This window comes from Anarhichas minor, unplaced genomic scaffold (genome assembly GCF_050575085.1).
Source record: "Anarhichas minor isolate MPS153535 unplaced genomic scaffold, ASM5057508v1 ptg000027l, whole genome shotgun sequence".
NCBI lineage: Eukaryota > Metazoa > Chordata > Actinopteri > Perciformes > Anarhichadidae > Anarhichas > Anarhichas minor.
In genome coordinates this window covers 4638473-4658019 of record NW_027466473.1, presented here as the reverse complement: position 1 = coordinate 4658019, position 19547 = coordinate 4638473, and the positions used below count along the sequence as shown (strand labels likewise).

The following is a 19547-nucleotide window of genomic DNA, read 5'->3' as shown; positions in this document are numbered from 1 at the left end:
GGCTGTACCAACGCTCCCAGCATCATGCTTGTTTCCTCATCTATATTTCATCTATATGTGGGCAGTCAGCGCTGTTCCACTTGGAACTCATCAGTATAATCTTATACAATTCCTTTCAGTTGCTTCCTGGTGCAGGTTTGAATGTGTCCCCCTTTTCTTTGACTTAAGCCCCTTTCCCGCTGGGCAAAACTAACACCCACAAACATCCGGCTTTTGTCTTCAGCATTCATTACCGGGACAAATGACTCTGCAGTAGTCGGTGATGGAGACATGACACCCGGGTGGACACGCTCATTTGCGTCCCTTTGCCGGTGTGATGCTATGTGCGTTGAAGTGAATACAATGATTAAAATCAACAGGGATTGGGACACTTATTATTATCTATTAACCTACAGAGCCTACATTTGATATGCTCCCACCGCCACCAGACTCCAGTCAGAACACATTTTACCTCGCTGATCATTGAAGCACGCTCAATACAAACTGAGTAGAAACAAAACTCATCTAAACCTTCGCTGTTAGTCTTCACACTGTTCCAGCTCTGGTTTGTGACTTAGAACGAGAGACCAAATAAGGAACCGATTTAAAAAAAAAAAGAAGTAACCAAAATGTCTCCCATGTTTAAAAAACCCCTGTGTATAATTTTGGTGGAATAAGGGTATTATTTAGTTTTGCTCACCCTCTTTTCATGCAGTGTAGGCCAGAGCTGTGATTAAAAGCTGCCTGCCTCATCCTCGCCTCGTCTGAATGGGCTGGAGAGTGATGTCAGAAAATGAAATGTGTGTTTCCTCTGAGTAATACTATCTTGGACACCTGAAGTAAAAGGCGATACTGAAACCTAATATTGCCTTGAAAGTAGCTTCACAGTTAATAAAAGACTTCTCCTCCCCTGGTTGACAGGAGCTCATGTTTATTTTAAATCCAGCACTTCATTAAAGCTACAGCATGTTACACTTCTGAGTGGAACAGTCATGGCTGTATCATTAAATGAAATGAAAATAATATTCTCCTGCTTAGTTTTCTGCACGTTTCCCTGCCAGCCTGACAGGTTTTGGCAAAGCTTAGGATCATGAATAGAATTTAAATGGCAGATTTCTGCTGTCCACCCATGAGTTCGTAATAATGGACCTGTCGAAGGGTTTCTCACTCACCACCTCTATCTGATTCTACTTCTTCTTTAGGAATAATCCTGAATCTCTCTGTCTTTTCAGCTGTCCCTCGGGGATGAACAGTGTGAAGTGACGCGGAACGGCTATGAGTCGAAGGAGCTGGTGTACTTAGTGCACATATACTGCCAGGTAAGAGTCATGCAGAAGTACAGATACTGTACGTACGCTAACCTCCCACAGCACGCATACACTTAGATACAAACTCCCACACTCACTCCACTTCATGTTTGTAAAGATGTATTCGTGCCTTCAACTTTTCTCTTAAACTGCAAATGACGGTTCTGTAGAACCCGGCCGCATATCCAGCAGTCCTCCCTGTGTGAGAGCGCTGGCTCAAATTCCGTTACATTTCTGAAACGCGTAGACATCCAAGTTATGTGGGAATTTTGGATGTGGATCGAAAAGAGCCGTGGATGAATGCCCGGATGGGTGAGAGATTCTGAAGAATGTCTGACAGGAAGGACGACGTCGTCAAACCCTGAGCTTTCACAACGTACTGTACACATGTTTGTGCATATTTTAGGATATTACCTCGGCTGACTTTTTGGGATTTGATTGCTGTTTAATCTAGGTTGCAGTGTTTTCTGTTGAGATGCCTCAATCATGGAAAACTCAATCCTTCATTGCAACAGTTGTTGGTGCCAGCGTCCACCAATGGGGATCTTCTTCCTCCAGCTCGCTGTGCTTTCCTTGCTTCGTATCATTGCAGAGGTCTTGTCAACGTAGAAAACTTAAAAAGTCATCTTTAGAATTCCTTTTTAAGGAGGGAAGTCAGAGTAAAGTAACGGCCACATTATTTATGATTACATCATATAGTTTTGCAAGAAATCTGATTAACCATCAGAACACACATGCACACCAGCTGCTCCGAAGCTCTGCCCCGGCCGCCCCCGGTGACATTTTTGATTCTGGTTTCATGCATTTCCCTCTACAGATCATATTCCATTTGCACGACCGTGGCAACTGCACACAAGTATGTGGCCGTCTACGTGGAAACTCCGACTTCTTACAGCCATCGGAAAACTGCTAAATCTACACTGGTTCTATTTGGAAGGGGGGGGGGGGGGTGGGGGCTGGCAAAGAGTTGAAACAGTGAAAGTAGCACAGCAAAGTGAGATTGGTTCCACAGAGCCAGAAAGGGGGGGGGGGGGGGGGGACCAGAAGCACCGTCTGAAAGTGGGGCAGGACAGCATAAAGAGTTTCCCGAGCCCCCCAGCGCGTCTCTACCAGCCAGCGCTTTATAAACAGCACTAGGATCAGTGGGCTGAGTGGTGCACTGCAGCCCCAGTCACACAAGCCCTGGCCTCGGTACAGACGCATCTTTCTAGGCCAAATCAAAGACTTTTTCCACCGCTCGTCTCTCTCAGTGGGTCTTACTGGATGAAAGAGATGCAACGAATCCATGGACGAACTCTTAGAATTTTTATTTTATTTATTTCTTAAGAAAAGTCACGTTTAATGTGGTGGATTGATCGGTTTGCCCTTGCACTGTTGGCATTTAATCACTGCATTTTACGATTAAGGGCTCAGTAAGCTGTTGATGTTCTTCGTTTGTAAAGGTATTTCCAGTATCAAAGCATACCAGTCCAGGAGAGACTCGATTGCCATTTTTCTTATATCTTTTGATAGACTGCCATTGTATTCAGTGTGTCTGTGGGGACAAAAACAGAAGAGACAATCCCAGAGAAACACAAAGTGAAAACAGAAGAGTCTCAGCAGGTTGTAGTGGGCTTGTCTTTATACTGATAGAAGCTGGTGGCTCTTCTTGTAATGTTATTTACAAAGTTCAACTCCAATGTTCGACCAAAACAGACAACCCGCGAAGCCTGCCTTTGTGGGTTACACCTGATAATGATATGACAGCAGGTAGCAAGTTAACGGTAATTGTTTTATAATGGTAATAATATCAACTTTATTTGTATGGCCATGTATACCTTTATGTAAATCACCAGGAGACGGGAAAGAGAAAAAACAGCACAGTATTCTTAACGTTTTCCTCAAAACAAAATAGAATAGAATAGAAATATACTTTATTCATCCCCAAGGGGAAATTTGTCTGTGGATGAATGAACAGCAAGAATGAACAGCAAGCAGTGAGCTCCATCTTTTTTTGACAGGTGGCCCTGCTTGTTGTTGAACTGGCTGGTAGAATTATTTTTCAGAGTGCTGCACAAGTGTTATTTCAGGCCAACCCGAAGGTTGGCCTCGCACTGGTTCCCTTGACAAAAGCCACTGGGTTTAATCCATTAAACTCTGAGGCAAATACAGGTTCATCATTCTTACACGTAATGCAGCAAGATAATCTTAAGAAGATAACCAAAGAACACCACTTTTATGATTTCTGAGGCGTGAGTACAATCGGCAGCTAACAGTCGATAACAGGCTGAGTTTACACAACGAGGCTGTAAAGGTAGAAGAGTTCTGCGTGTTGACGTTTAATGTCCCAGACAAGTTTAATTTAGCCACTTGTTAGCAATTGAAGAGAACACCATGGTTTTTGTATCACGTCACTTCGGGGAAGCATGCCAGTTCAAAACGACAGTGTGCCGAGAATGAACCCTGGGGAACACCACAAGTAATCTTAAAGAGGAACAGGAGTCTGCCTCTGCAACAGAGAAGGTTCTGTCAGACAGATAAAGACCTCCATTTTATGCAGTGACCAGAATCATAACATGTTATTTTCTCAGTTTAATCAGTTATTACTCTAATTTCATCATTTTGATTCTTCCTTCCTGAAGTAGTACTCATAAAATACAGGCCAATTTCACACCTGAAAGCTCAGCTGATGGAAAAAAAACAACCTAAGAGCTCCCACACTGGTCCACACTGGAATTCCGACTATGCAGACTGAACATTGACGAGCCAGTTGAGGCAATGGGGCTCTGTATATGAGGCGTAGACTTTATGGGGCTTTATGCACAAGAGCACAGCAGTGGTTTGCATGTTTTATCCCTTTTACTACAAAGCACATAGTTGCAGTGATGTAAGGCTACATTTCACAATACTGCAGATCCTTTTCAAACCATGTGATACGCATGCTATATAAACTAAAGAATGTTGTAAAAGCAGAGCCAAAGGACAAGCTGTGAGCCTACACAGCTGTTGTATAAAGGACCTTATACATTTGAAAGCTTGTTGTATTTCCAGCGTTGCTGTTGTGCAGGCTGCCCTCAGATACTCAAATGTTGGATGCTCCCTCCAGCACCTGAACCCACAAAACTACCCACATAGATTCAGCTGGTCAGTTATCGTATTGTAAGGAAATGAATGGAAATCAAGTACTGCCGGGAAGTTGGGAACAAGTTAGGAACAAGTGTTCATTAAACATGAATCTGTTGAGAAACACTTGGCAGCAAAGTAAAGCTGCCTGATGGGGTCACACAGGGATTTGTGTATTACTTCTTCTGAAGGGCCAGTCCAATTCTTTGTTTCCATTTAGGGCTGAAACTTAAATACTATGATACTTCTTACCAAATACCTCAATATTGATACTGCGACGATAATGCTGGGTTTACTATTTGAGCTTTTACAAACTATTTACTCAGTGAGATTTGTTTTGCCATGTAGCAATATTACAATTGATACAATATCGATACATTGCCCAGCCCTATTTCTATTGTATTCTATAGATTTATGAAACATTGTTGGTTTCATTTAAGTGAGGTCTTTTTCTTCGTCAATGACTCCTTTTTATTTGTGCGATTTTATTTTCATATTAATTAGTGGGTGAACTTTCAACTTCTACGCAGCAGCAGCTGCATGGAAACATTTGTCACATGCAGCTCTTTAACCATTGACGTGTTCTCTGTCCGCTTCCTGTGTTTCTGCTGTCGTTCTGAAGGGTCGGAGTTGGATCGTGAAGCGCAGCTATGAAGATTTCCGCGTCCTGGACAAGCACCTGCACCTCTGCATCTACGACCGACGCTTCTCACAGCTGCCTGAGCTGCCTCGATTGGACAGCCTGACAGACCAGTCAGAGGTCAGCACTGAAAACGCACATCTACACACACACACACACACACACACACACACACACACACTTGGCATATGTTTAACTGCAAACTGAAGCATTCAGGGCTGCAAGAGAAAATAATCCAATGTGGATTTAGATTTGTGGTTTAATGGATTTAGATCCTGTTTTCTTCACATTTTATCTTGAAATAAATCCTTGCCACAGGTAAAGGTTTATTAAAAGACCATTTTGTCACACATAATATGCCGTATTAAATCTCACACGGCTTTGTTTGTGCTCGCCCTGAACCATCCAGTGCTTAGTCATCCCCGAAATGGTAGTATTCTGCTGCCCATATACTTGGAAAACAAGCAAACACGGTATCGGTTATCTCGATGAAACCTGTCACTGTGCGTTGATATCCAATGTCATCCACATGGCTTTTGTCTTCAGTTTGAAATGTGGGCAGATACTCCCTCTTCAGCCCGCCTGTGAAATGTATTCTGATCCGGACAAAAACCTTTCTGGTCAGATTGAGGCTCTAAAAGGAATGCAGAGGTTAGGTATCAAATCCAAGCTGGTAAAACCAGTTCATCACAGAGGGCTATTGTGTGTGTGGACGCTTTCAGAATAATAGCTTTTACAAAGCTGCCTGCGGTGCTCCATCACACTTTCACCAGTGGCTGCGTTTATAGGATTCACTGTTCCATCTACTGTTGCCTGGATTTTATTTGCCACCGGTTTCAACGTACAGCACGAGGTCCCGATAGTGAACAGTGACGTAGCTGCAGGTTCAGACGTGAAGAGCTCAGCTCCTAAAGCCCAAACCTGCGTGTCATCGTTAACTAAAACTGTGTAGATGGCTGCAGAAACTATAAAACTAAGTTCTCCTTGTAATTTGGAGTCATAGCTGCAAATGTCATTTCAAGTGGTTTACTAGCGCATAACACAAGGAGCGGATTGTTTTTAATGGTTTTCATTAACACCCATTGTAACAGCTTAGTTGTGGGTTATTGCAGTGGTGAGCGGTACCATCTGAAGTAAATGCAATGACTCTAACTGGCCTGTGTGTTTTCTGCCATGTTAGTCCGTTTCCCAGATGTTGCTGGCGTACCTCTCCCGGCTCTCAGCCATCGCCGACAACAAGATCAACTGTGGGCCCGCCCTCACGTGGATGGAGGTGAGACCGCACTGTCTTTACCGTCTTTATGGAGCACACCGAGGGCCGATTTCACTAAACCTGCACGAATAAGGACAGAAAAAAAAGAAACCGTGTAATTGTTAAAGCACCCATAAAGGGTGAAAAGCACCCCAAACTGTGCTGCCAAGCAAACAGTGTCTCAGTGCTCCTGTTTTATTTGAATGTATTTAAGTTAGGTTATCAGACGTTTGGCGTAAAATTGGCCGCTTTCTATGCAAATGAGCCTTACTGCATGCCATATGGATAATTGCAATCAAATAAACGTCACTCAGCTGCAAAACTTTATGGGCGTGTTTTGCGCTGCTGTCTGAAAACACTGTAGAGTTTGTAATGCAGCAAAATCACAATGACATGTTGCAAATCAGAGAAACTTCATCGATGATCTAAGGAAAGGTTGACAGGAAGATGTTGCTGTATCTTTTCTCCTAGTCATTTGTTAGCCAATGTCTGCCACTGTTGAACTATAGAGTAAGTCTTGTCTGTTTGTGTACTAGGTTGACAATAAGGGAAATCATCTGTTGGTCCATGAAGAGTCGTCCATCAACGTGCCAGCTATTGCTGCTGCCCACGTCATCAAGCGCTACATCGCCCAGGCCTCAGACGAGCTGTCCTTCGAGGTGACAACAACAACAGTTCTCTCACACACACACACACACACACACACACACACACACAGATTCCATTAGAATACCTTGCAGATATTTGCTCGTCTGTAAGCAGAGAAAGAAAAAGAACTGATGGAGCAATAAAGCTGTCTTTCAAATGCAAATGTTAAAACTGTCGAATCTGTTCGGTTCATTTTTAAAACAGGTAAATTGTCCATATAGACTTTATTCTTTTTTTAATATTCTCTTCTATTTTCTTTTTATTCATGCTTCTTGATTGTTTGCAGTACTTACTTTTATTTTTTTATTATCTCTAACATGTTGATATTTTTGCACCAAGACCACGTCCTTGTCTATGAAAACCCAGCTGGTAATAAAGCTGATTCTGTTGACTGTGAGCTACCTCAGCAGCTCAATAGGTCCACTTCTAGACAGCGCCTAAGGATGAAGGGCTCGGAACAGTTAAAGCTGGTTACTGGTGGCTTTGCATCCTTTTAGTGCTCCTAATGGAGTTCACAAGATTCCACCACACCTGAAGAAAAACAACCAGTCAGTCTCTGATCTCTGCTCTTGAAGCTGCTGAACTCAAACTAAGCAGCTCTGATTAAATATGAATCATGATTATGTTTCTGCATTTCCTATTTCTCACCTCAAATGTTTTCAGAAACATATTGCAGTTACCGTTTAGCTGTAAAATGAGAAAATGTTCTCTGGCTGGTGGGCGGTGCTTAGTTGAGAGCAAACGTTGTCATTTTACAGCTTAACAATACACTGAAATACGTTTCTGTGTTTTCTGTTGATCGGAGTTCACAAGCTTCGCGACCACTGATTGACAGCTGCGTTCCTCGGCTCTGATTGGTTGTTTTCCTTCGGCCACAGAAGAATCATGCCAACGCCATTAGGAGCTTTAACAGGAGGCAGAGCCACCTGATTTTCTCATGTACGTCTGTCAGGATATAGTGACAGTTTGAGCAAATTTGAAAAAAAGTTGTCTTTTATTAAAGTTACCAGTTGCAGCTTTAACAAAATGATGCCCTTGCAATCGTTATATAATTGCTTTTATTTTAGCAGTCACTGAGGTAAACAGACCGTGAGACGCATCTTCTATCTGTCCTCCCTCGGCAGGTTGGCGACATCGTGTCGGTGATTGACATGCCCCCGAAAGAAGACACCACCTGGTGGAGAGGGAAGCACGGCTTCCAGGTACGCAGCTAACACAACACTTTGCATGCTGAGAGCCAAAAAACAGACACACACGTTTTATCTTTCTCTTCCTCTGGCTGTAAGCTTTTGATTCGGTTTGTACTCGATGTGTTTCAAGGACGGGGAGAGAGCGATGCTTTGTAAAAGCGATTTCAAACACTCCCTGAGTTTGTCGAAAGACAAAGCGAGATGGGAATCCTATTTCATGCGAAGCTTTTGAGCAGATTACAGGGTGTGTGCCGCCTGTAACGCCGTACTGATTCATATTCCTGCAGTTTTCAGTACGATCCGACAACACATTGGAACTTTTGATGTTTAGGACCTTTGTTACAATCTTCCCTGTTTCAGCTCTCAGAATCATGTCGTTTTCATGTCCTCGTGCTACACACCACACATAATCTCATTTTTGACTACAAGAAAACAAATTGTTGAATTATATATTAGCCATTTTAAAATGTCCATAATAATTTGGATGTTATCCACTCATCCTATCAGACCTCTGCCCTTCTGTTTCCTGTGAGTCCTGCTGCATTAACAATTAAACATAAGCATTAGATATTTATGAGGAATATTTTGTGTGGTAGTAACATTGTCAGGTAGATTTAAACCGTAACCAAAGTGTGTATCGAGGTATGTAGCAAGCATAGAAACAGCTACACACTAGTTTTCTGAATAAATACAGTTTATATTAATATTATTATTCAAACAGTCTTCAACTCTGCTGAAGGGATTAGTTCCAATCAGAACCTTTTCAGTGCAGCAGCACAGCTTCCTGCGGTTTTGAGGCTCAAGTCTGGCTGACCCTCCTCTGACCTGCCACCCCCTCTCTACACTGCCCTCTCTCCTTGTGTGTGTGCGTGTTGGCTCTCTGCCTACAAGAAGTAGTGCTGCCAGTCGGGCTAACTGGCAGGGTGGCAGGCACTTACTGAGCAGTTCAGCCATATTTGAAGAAGAGTGGATTACAGAGCTTCTCCCTCTGAACACGTAAAAGACACGGAGAGGCTGTTTTCCTCTGATAGAGGTTGACTATGAGCCCATCATTACCTGCATACTCTTTTACATATGACTTCAGGATTCATGCTAATGGGGCTTCAGCGTGGCGTCCCCCTCGCTTAGAGACACCTTTGCTCTACTGCAGGATGCTTCCCACTGAGCCTGGAGAAGTGGCTGCGAGCCGCTCTTCATCTGAGGTGGTGAAGTTAACGATAAGCCACACAATGGTGGGATTTATTATTATTATTCCTGTGTTTTCAATTAGTTTGGGTTTTCCACCTCTGATGAAGAACAGCGCTCAGCCGCTGCACTAAGCTGGGTCTCATGCTGAGAGTCCTGAACACAGTCCTTAGTCTGTCAGACGGTCTGAAGGTGACGCGACCATATCTGCAGAGCAACAAAGTAAAGCACAGCAGGATGACTTATTCTAATTCATTTACAACTTTAGTTTCGTAATATTACTTTTTTCTCAAAATATTATGACTTTTTAGAGAACACAGATAAGTAAGTAAAATGTATTTATAAAGCGCTTTTTACAGACATAAGTCACAAAGTGCTTAACAGGGCAGAATTACAAACTTAAAAAACCCAATGTGACCATCGGGCCAATAATTCACAGATGTGTGGGATATGTTTTGAACAGTAGCAGAAGTCTTTCTGAAACACACATGAACTACTAAATCATTGACTTGAATAGGTGCCACATGCACATTGAAAGAGGTTACTTCCCCCACGCAAAAGAGGAAGTAAACAATGTCTACATGTGTGTTTACTCAGCAGAGAGTAAATATTTGAAAGCATCATATAAGCATTATATTTTGAATTGTCAACTGTTGCCTGAATTATGTGTTTTCCTTTACATAAATAAAGACATTTCCACCATAGATTGATTTAAAATGTAGTGTTTGACGCTCAGAATTTCCAGAGGGAGGGCCTCCAGACCCCCCTGCTTCATATGTGTCATATTTGGGGGATCTAATCTAATTGAGTGACAGAAACAAGCCTGCAGTACCACCTGTATCCATTAGGAGGTAGTCAATCATTAGAGGCTGTGTGTTTGTTTAAGAGCAGCAGATACACAGATACACTTAACATGTGATGTGGTCATTCCAGCACCACCTGATCAGATCGCTGTGCTTCTTCTAACAACAGAATCACATGATCACAGTGACCTTCAACACCTCTGCGTGGACACTGTGTCGCCTCTCTCTCTCTGTATTTTATGATCTAGATGTGACTGTGCTTCCTCCCACCTCACCCTGCCTGTCTCACTCCCGTCCTCTCCCCAGGTTGGCTTCTTTCCCAGCGAGTGTGTGGAGCTCATAAATGACAAAGTGCCGCAGTCCATGACCAACACGGTGCCCAAACCAGGTATTCCTCCTCCTCTCAAACCACTCACAGGATGTGTGTTGGAGGGAAGTTATTATCATGCCGGTTGATGTCTCACTGATATGACTGCATTTTCAGGAAGTGGGGAGGTCTGTGATGGATGACGTGGCTCTGGGCGTGTGTATGTGTGTCGCATCTTTCCAGCAAATATTGTTGCTGGTCTGACAGATCTGTGTCATGGAATGGATTTTGTTTTAAAAATACGAGCTCTACAGTGGATTTATAGTCTTTAACATCTTTACACAAAATGAGAGAAATGTAGTGGAGTTAGAGATGTAACCTGAAAACTGAATTTACATATATACAGTGCCCCGTTAAAGAACCGAATCACATTATAACTATCAGTGTAATAGATATAATACAACTTCAATTTATGAGCATGTAACAGTGAAAGGAAACCCATCATTCTGACCCCTGATATAACCGGCTTATCATGTTATGTTGAGTCAGCAGCGCTATGCAAACTACTGTACTAATCTGTTGCTGTCCAGAGCAAACAGTTAAGCCCCTCAGCACGCGCCCGAGAGTGTCAAAGACAAGTACATAATGGAAACCTGGAATCAAAAAGAACCCGGAACAACATTTGGCGGCTTCAGTCTTGAGATGAACTTAAACTTTGCCCTCACTTCTTCACACACCGAGTTACACACTTTAAAAATAGCAGCTCGCGTCCTGTTTCTATGACCGAGCCCTTCTGATTAAAACCTCTTCTTGTACAAATCCACGTCTTACAAATCTAAAGATCGATCTCACCAATATGACTCACTGACACAACCACCCGGCTGGCTTCTAAGGGGCGGGGCTCTTAACCATCGAGAAAGCCTCAGAAAGACTCCGAGGTCTGCATGAAGTGCTGACACTGCGGAAAAAACCCCCCACCAGATCCACAACTATGAGGGAAGGGATGTCATTATAGGCGCCGGGATTCGGGTGCCGTTGGACGCCCATGTGCCAATCAGGGGTTCAAACCCAAAGTTTTTTTTGAGGCTTTCAGACTGTGTGGCTGAACATAAATGCATCTGGTGGTGTAGAGTTCACTGTTGCAGTGCACGCACAGCCTGCTCCCCACACGGCCCACCACTTATTCTGCCTGCCCACTCCCCTGCTTCTGAGCAACGATTTAATGCTTGTTGCTGTTGTTCCGTTTGTTTTTTGCATGTGTCCTAATTTATCAATCATGCTTCTTTTGTTTCTTCACCGAGTATCCGCAGGTCAAGTCCATTTTTTTTAATATCCTGAATGTAGTCTAAAGATTTTCTTTTGAATTGCTCATTTTTACACATTTGTGTTATTTATTAGTTAACTTTCTTCAATACGAAATATGTGGCTTGTTTGTAATAATCTCATTAGCAATAATCAAAATCTAATATTTGGGTTTCTATAACCTGCAGATGCCCTGTTCAAATGAACAGATCCTGGATCAGGTTCCTAATCGGCAGCAGAGCGAATAACTAAATGTAATGGCGTTGAAGCTGCCCGCTTGTTCTCCGCTGCGATGCGTCATTAATGCTGTTGTTGGATGTGCAGTAGCGTTAGCATGTGTCTTGATTTGTTGCATCTGACTGTGATTCCTCTGCCTCAGCCTCCCCCTGCTCTGGCCTGCAGCCTGCTTCTTGGAGTCTCTTCCCTCCCTGTGCGTGCTGGTATACACACCTCATCCACCTGTCAACTCACCCCGCATTCACTCAGCTCGCACACACAAAAAAGCATTTTTACACTCGTATGACTTGGATGTAATTAAAGTTCTAATCCTAAAGACTTCTTTCCCCGTTGATTTGATTCCTGTGGTGTGGTTTAATGCTACACCTCGCAGAACTCCTTGAACAGCTAATTTGTCAGAAATGCAACAAAAGAGCAACTAGTGCATCTTTTTGACAGTTGTGACCAACAGGTTTGCATTGTTTTAACAAAGAAGTTGGTCAATAATTGGCATTTTTTCCACCATGCCATGAGCAACCTCCATCTGATTTTATGCTGTAGTTTTATGAAGTGGTTTTCCACACAACAGCAGGGAAACCAAACATTGTTGGTTAGCTTGCTGAGGAGTTGGAGGTGTGCAGCCTGTCCCCTGCAGCCTGTCAACAGCCCACTGTGGTGGTTCGTTGGTTTGCCATTACCCCCTGAAATATTTCAAACGGATCCAAAAAATGCCAAAAATGTTGACACACCTGCGTTTCCTGTGACTGCCTTACAAGTGCTGGCTGTTTCACAGGTTCAGTGTTTTTAATGTGGCAGCAGCAGGAAATTAGCATTGTCAGTACCTTAAAGGGATAGTTGGGGTGTTTTGAAGTGGGGTTGCATGAGGTTCTTATCCATAGTCGGTGTGTTTCCTACAGTCGATGGAGGTTGGAGAAACAGACGTTAATACCAGCTTGGCAGCAAAGCAATGTGCTGCTGTGGACGGGGGCAGCAGCTAAACGTATTTTAGATGCCTAAAGAAATCATCATCCGTTAAAGTGATAGAGAGGAAAGCAATGTACTGCAGTGAAAATATTCTAAATAGAAAGTGAACTCTCTGTTTCTCCAAACTCCATCTGCTGTAGTTAAAACACCGACTATGGGGAAGTACCTCATGCAACCGCACTTCAAAACATCCAAACTATCCCTTTAACACCACTCTGACAGGGTGTGGCAAACAATGAGGCTGATATCAATCAGATCAAATTACAAACGGTAATGCTGGATTACATGCTGCATCGTTTCCCTCGCATATGCAAATTTAATCTTGTGCAGGAATGGCGGACCCCGCCACCAACAATGACAACTACTAGAAATAGAACAGAATGTAAATGCTCTGAGTGGCTACTGCTGAAAATAATGCTGACTATAAATAGTTGCAAAACATTTCAAGAAAGTCTTAAGGATTATAACTTTAGAGTTAAATTAAAGTAATCTCACAAAACAAGACTTGTTTTATTGATAAATGCAATGTTTCTTTAATTGAGTGTACTTCATGACGAAGCATTTTACTTTTGTTTTCACACTGTCTCACAGAGCAGTTTATTGCTTCAGCATCAAAGTATCATTTCTATGCAAATCCACTGACCTCACAGATCCAAAGTACACTGTTGCCCTGTTCTCTAACTTGAAGTGCTTCTCTCCCTCTGCCGACTCTCTCACGTCTCCCATCATCCATCCAATCCATCTGTCTGTGGGTCCATCTGTCCATCGGGCTGCATGCAGACTTGGAGATGGAGAGTGTAATACAGGACAGTGCATGGGTGGCCGACCCGCTAAACCACTACAACCTAAGTTCAGGTAGACAAGAACCCTTTGGTCGTGTTGCCCCGCCGCTCCCTAACCAAAACACTGACTCCACAACCCCAGTGATGTGTTTGCACTTATTATATGTCTAGTCTATACCTGTGATAGCAGCTTACGATGTGGGTTATAGCTTCACTCTTTACGCAGGAAAATGTTCACTTCTTGGTGTTGCATTACAAGTTTTCACATCCTGATAGATTGTCCATAACCTTTAACACACTTATCCACGTTATCTCAGCACTCTGTGGGTGGACCAATAAGACATGTGAGCGTGTCTGTGGATATGGGTCTTTTTTTCCTCCACTGTTTGTGAACTTTCTTTCACTTTAATTGCTCTAATCTCACATAAGAAAAGGTCTGTGTGATGCAACACTTGCCATACTCTCCTCCCCTGTTAAGTTTGTTCCCTAAATTCAGGCAGATTCCTTTTACATAATAAGATGATTGTTATCGTACTGCTGTATTTTGAATGTGTTGCAGGTTTTGTCTGACTGAATGTTTTGTGTGTATGCTGCGTATAAATGTTTTTGGGATTAGATGTAGTGGCGTAAAGATGAAATCCCACCCTTTTCAAACGTTCCTCTCAAAAAGAGAACAATCTTACCCTCCACCCCTCCACCCCTGTTCTTTTTCAGTTTCACTCCTCAAGGTGCATGCAAATGACTCCAGGGGTGAGCCAGGTTACTACAGCATTTCTCCAAGCGGCTGAATGTACGCCGTGTCTGGACGGGGGCCAGCTGTGTTTGTTGTGTGCGTCTGTTTGGTCGGAGCTGAAAGGCCACGGCACCCCTGCCGTGGCGCTCGGCCTCGACCGGCCTTGATTTATTTTAATCCTTTTACAATGAGGGGGCCTGTAAACCCGTCCATTGAGCGCCGAGCTTTGTCCCGCAACAGTAAGAATCTCTGTCTCGCTCTCCATGGTGACCGAAAGAGCACATTCCTGCAGGGAGCCACGCAGCATTGGGAAAATATGTTCACTTCTGCCTTGATCCCCTCTGCTCCACCACTAACCTTTGCTGTTCTTCAGTACAACTATGGAACTATGCGCCGCTCCAGCTAAAATAGAGACGATAGAAGCTAGTTATTAGTCTTCCATGCGCTTGTGATGTTTCTCAGTGGAATCGGAGAACAGAGACGACACCCTTCACAGTAAAAAAATACTCTTTTGTTGACATCAATGTGAAGATAAAGAGTTTTGGATGAAAAATGACTTCCCCAGACAGCCCAATAGACCTACTAGTAACTGACCCAGATGTAGAGCCCCCCTCCCCCCTCAGCACAGGCCTTCATCATGTCTGGGGACCAGTGATTTGGGCAGCTGTGAAGACAGCTGGTTATGTGAGGGAGAGAGGACGGGGAAACCGGAGAGAAAATGCGTGAGACAGAGTGAGATTTGGCCTCCTGTTTCCGAGGATCTCAGGTCATTTCCTGGCTCTCTGGTTCTGGGCCGTTAAAACTATGCTAGGCCCCTTGTGTGTACCGTCTTGCTCTGTAGCTTCAATAAGAGACTGTCGTCGTAGGCCGCACCTTTGTTTGGGTGGGAGGCTGTTTTTGATTACATACTAACAACTCAGGCTGTGTTGTAAAGTGAGTGAGTGTGTAAAGCACATAGATCTTTTTTTTTTTACCCCTTTGCTCCCTTTAGTGGACTCTCTGCTAAACGTTTGCTCATCAAAGTCTGACGCTGCCATGCACAGAGTTGTATTGCATCATTATTGCGGTTGTTGGTGTCTCATTACTAAGACAAGTTGTGTCGTTGCAAAGCTTCGACACTCAGACGTTTAACCAGCAGGTATAAAATTCAGATTTACAGCCGTGCTTGTGTTTCAGCCTGGAGTTCTGCTCCTGTTCATCAAACCGTGGAGTGCTACTGCTAAATACACTTCCTCGTTCTTGCCGCATCCCATAGAGAGACATAGATTATTCAGTTCCATGCAAAATAGCAGGTTTATGACACTTGGTGTAACACAAAGCTCTCTCTCTGTTATGTGGTGTATGACATCAGGGCAGGAGTGCAGGTGACTGGTGTTTTTCAGAACGTTGCTAATAGTCTAATAACCTAAACGCATACTCCACTTGTTGCTTTACTGTGTCCACCACGTCTCTGACAACCAAACTGTCTGCTGCTGTTCTAACAATGCCTCGTGATTCAAATTTGATAATTTTACAATTTTAGAGCACGGCATTACATACACGTGGAAGAAGTAATCCGATCTTTAACTTGAAGCTGAGGTCTGCAGCATTGGAGAAACCAGCAAGAGTACGCTAGATTTTAAGATTTCTAAACTGAAAAACCCAGCCCAGTGTTGCCAAGTCTTTTCCAAATACAGTAGCTAGCAGCATTAGCTCCAAAAGTCGCTAAAACTAGCGAGAAAGTCGGCAACACTGACAGCCCGGCCCTTCATGGCCTCCCTCCAAAGACACTCTCCCAAAATTAGCATTATGAATGTAAACATCGAGCTGAATAAAATGATTGAACAGATGTATTACAGTTGTTCAACTGCCACTGCCAGATTTTCTTTCTTTTTTTGTGAGAGCATTTGATCTATTGGTTGCTGCCGGGATGTTCTGAGAATTTCCACAAATATAACAAAAAATATTTCTAAAATACATCATCCACAATAGCTTTAAGTAAAAAGTACAAATATAACGATGTCAAATTAAAATACTCCATTACGAGTCAAAGACCTGCGTTCAAAATACAGCAAAAGTATTGATTAAGTATCAGAAGTACAGTACTTGATTAAATGTACTGATCACTATGGAAAATATCAGAACCTATGCAAAGAGACATTTGAGGATCAGCCCAAAGAAATGTTTGTCTTTGTGTCACTTGTAAAAATGATGTCAAGTTGAAGCGATCACATGATGCAGTGATAAAAGTCTGACTCCAGTCTTGTGATTCTGGACCAACAACAAATTAGTTTTACTTTATTTTGACTCAACATGTCTGCTAAGGAACTAAGCTTGTTAAGGAATTACGTTTTCAGAGGAACAGGAGGCCCCTCAGAGGGAGAGCTGGTCTAAAGTCGAGGCAAGGCCATCCTGTACATATGTTGGGAAGAAATGCAGGGATGCTGCTTGTTAGGATCGTGCGCGTGTGTGTGTGTGCGTGCGTGTGCGTGCGGTGTAGAGGGGTGTTTTCCACTCTCTGAACCACCAGCGATTGCCACTTGGCTGCATGTCGTCTGTGCTGCCTTCACATACTGTCGGGAAGATTAGAAACAAGCACATGTGTAAGTCAGCATTATGAATATGACTGGGCTGGTTCAGAGTGCATAAACGTCATGTGAGCAGCTGATGGCCAAAAGGGTTTTGTGTACATATACAACCACCGGTTTAATCCTGTGTGCGCTTTGATTCTCCTTCCTGTTATTCAGAATTATAAAAGCACAGACTGCAGGCATGGCCTCACGTATTCCTCCTTTATTATATGAACTAAAAGTTGTTAATTGGGTCCATCCGCTCTGTCGTATTCATTTAGTATACAATTTCCTTCAATAGTACTCGCAGCTTTGTAAGAGTGTTATTAACAATTGCTTATTACCATTTTTCCGGGAGCACCTGAAGGCAGCATACATGGGGTCGTAAACCGATACGTTGAGGCGCAGCTCCGTGTGGATCCGAGCTGACTGAGCACAGAGGAGAGCCGACGCTGCTCTCCTTCTCCTTCTGTCTACACTTCAACCTTTTTTCAACTTTCTCACTCGCACAAAGGGACCTGGTCGTGTTTGCGGTATTCAGCTGAGGTTTTAGCGCTATTTTGTACAGGTTTACGGTTAAAAGGAATAGATACAACTTAGTTGTACTTTGGACCTAGTTTGAAAGCCTGTCATAAAGCCCCAAAGCGAGTCCAGCGATATGGAGCGACGGTAAGAAAATAGGTTTATATTTGGAGTGTAATTGTATGTATTCGCTAAAGTATCCCTGATAGATACGATAGGCCGACAGCTTTATTATTCTAAACGGACCTACTACACCGTTAACAGTGAGGTTTATGCTCCACGTACCGGGTTCTACTGGGGGAGAGACTGCCTTCAGAGTGATGGGAGAGGTCTCCTACTAAGTGTGGAAAATATTGCTCCTTCATATGACCATCTTTTTCCAATAGAGGAAAAAAACAAACTTAGGAATTGTAGCGTTAGACATTCCTGCAGCTATCTCCGTTATTACAGTCACCAAAGTGGTTAGCTAGTAGCTCCTAGTAGCTAGCATTCACGGGAGAAAAAGGATAGACTACCATCGTCTCTTTGGTCTGGGAACTCACTGACCGTTTATTCTGCTCATGCGCACAACAGCACCCCAGTGCACACAGGTATACATCCTCCCACGTGACATCACTGCACAGGCCACTCAACATGGCTTTGCTACTCATATAAGGAATATGCTCAACAGGAATAATGTTCGCCTCTTCTCTCAAAGTGTGTGTGTGTGTGTATATATATATATAGATAAATTACCACTATGCCAGAAACGTTGGACTTTTAAAAGGCAGTTCTGGAATATTTGTTTTATTTAGCAAAGAAAGAGGTTAAACTTTTGAAATATATTGTTCACAAGATGTATAGTTGATTTGCATCTGAATAAGCGTTTGTCTCTATATGATGAAGCAGAGTTTAGATGCTCAGTGAGGTCAAACCTACTCTGACAGTACCGGCAGTTCTCATCACTGATTATTTGAGAAAATAAAAAAGTTATCTTGTTTTGATTACATCATTTAATTTTGAATTTGAAATGGCTTTGGGGGGGATTAGTGGCTCAGTGGTTTGTACATCCCTCTGCACTGATGCTGATATTGATCTTTCATAACACTTCTGTATGAATTCTGTTCCTGATTTCTCTGATGTGGTGTACAGTTGTACCATCTGGTAGAATTTTCGGGCGGGACCACGCAGGTCCTCTGCTCCCTCTGCTGGAGTTGTTGATTCATGGTGCATTGTGAGTTTGAACAATAAGGCATTTTGCTCTGGCTATCACCACACACTTAAAGCCCTTGAAACACTGCCCTGTTTACACACTAGACGGCCATCCAGAAACACCAACAGGAGATTGTAAGGATGTGTTAATTGGTGTTAACACAGTGTTAGTGTTCTGTTTTTCAGTTTGATAAGCAATGCAAACAGTGTCTCTGTGGTAGTCGCCTCTCAATAGACACATCCTTTTTCAATGAGAGTGATGAGGGCATGAAGTTGGCTTGTTGAATTGCTTAACTGGCTGTCAAAGATACTTTAGTAAAGCTTTTTTTGAGACATAGCAAATTGCAGACATTCTCAGATTCACTCCATTCTTCTGCGTTGCTCCCAGAGAGACCCAACTTTACTTTTATGGGCCCGCCACAGTAAAAACACATTTGGTCCATTTAGAAGAGCTTTTGACGGATCCACAGATCACATTCCAGCCAAAACCTGTCTTCTCACGGCATGCAGATTACTGGGATGGATGATGTAATTATATCCAACCAATCCAAAGAATGATTTAATGAAACAGTGAAGAGGTAGTTTGAATTTCCCACTCTGGGACTACATGGGTGTGGGTGGCTGTGGCGTCTCAAGGGGGGTGCTGGCTGAGCTGTGATGAGAGCATTGTGATGCCCCAAGGAGCCGCGGTCACGCCTGCTGCTGCTGCTGCTGCTGCTGGTGGTGTATTCAGGGAACACTGACACGCACAGTAGTTGTATCAAATATATCAGGCTAGTGCCTGCTATTTAGCTCTGTAATGTAACCGCTCTACTTTGGGAAGCACTCTGTTGTGTTGCTATGAAGTTGGGATTT

General features: G+C 43.2%; 1 protein-coding gene and 1 long non-coding RNA gene across 4 annotated transcripts in view; one reads left to right on the top strand and one right to left on the bottom strand.

Annotated features, from left to right (window-relative positions):
• arhgap32b (Rho GTPase activating protein 32b) overlaps positions 1-19547 on the top strand; it is a 103257-nt gene that overhangs the window by 65684 nt on the left and 18026 nt on the right. The window contains exons 6-13 of one of the 2 annotated variants that reach the window (XM_076101727.1): positions 1212-1298; positions 5011-5148; positions 6209-6301; positions 6817-6939; positions 8053-8130; positions 10413-10494; positions 12095-12145; positions 13696-13770. In XM_076101727.1, the coding sequence (XP_075957842.1) occupies positions 1212-1298; positions 5011-5148; positions 6209-6301; positions 6817-6939; positions 8053-8130; positions 10413-10494; positions 12095-12145; positions 13696-13770 (727 nt within the window). Of the gene's footprint in view, positions 1-1211; positions 1299-5010; positions 5149-6208; positions 6302-6816; positions 6940-8052; positions 8131-10412; positions 10495-12094; positions 12146-13695; positions 13771-17382; positions 17649-19547 lie in introns of those variants that run through there. The other variant, XM_076101728.1, reaches the window with a different exon arrangement.
• Positions 3054-18192, bottom strand: LOC142960108 (uncharacterized). Of its 2 annotated transcripts, XR_012956284.1 has the most exons (3): positions 17324-18192; positions 6236-6361; positions 3054-5662 (listed from the first exon to the last, which is right to left on the bottom strand). It is a non-coding gene; the product is annotated as an uncharacterized LOC142960108 (long non-coding RNA). The 2 variants fall into 2 exon arrangements; XR_012956283.1 differs by lacking the exon at positions 17324-18192 and having other exon boundaries at positions 6236-10318.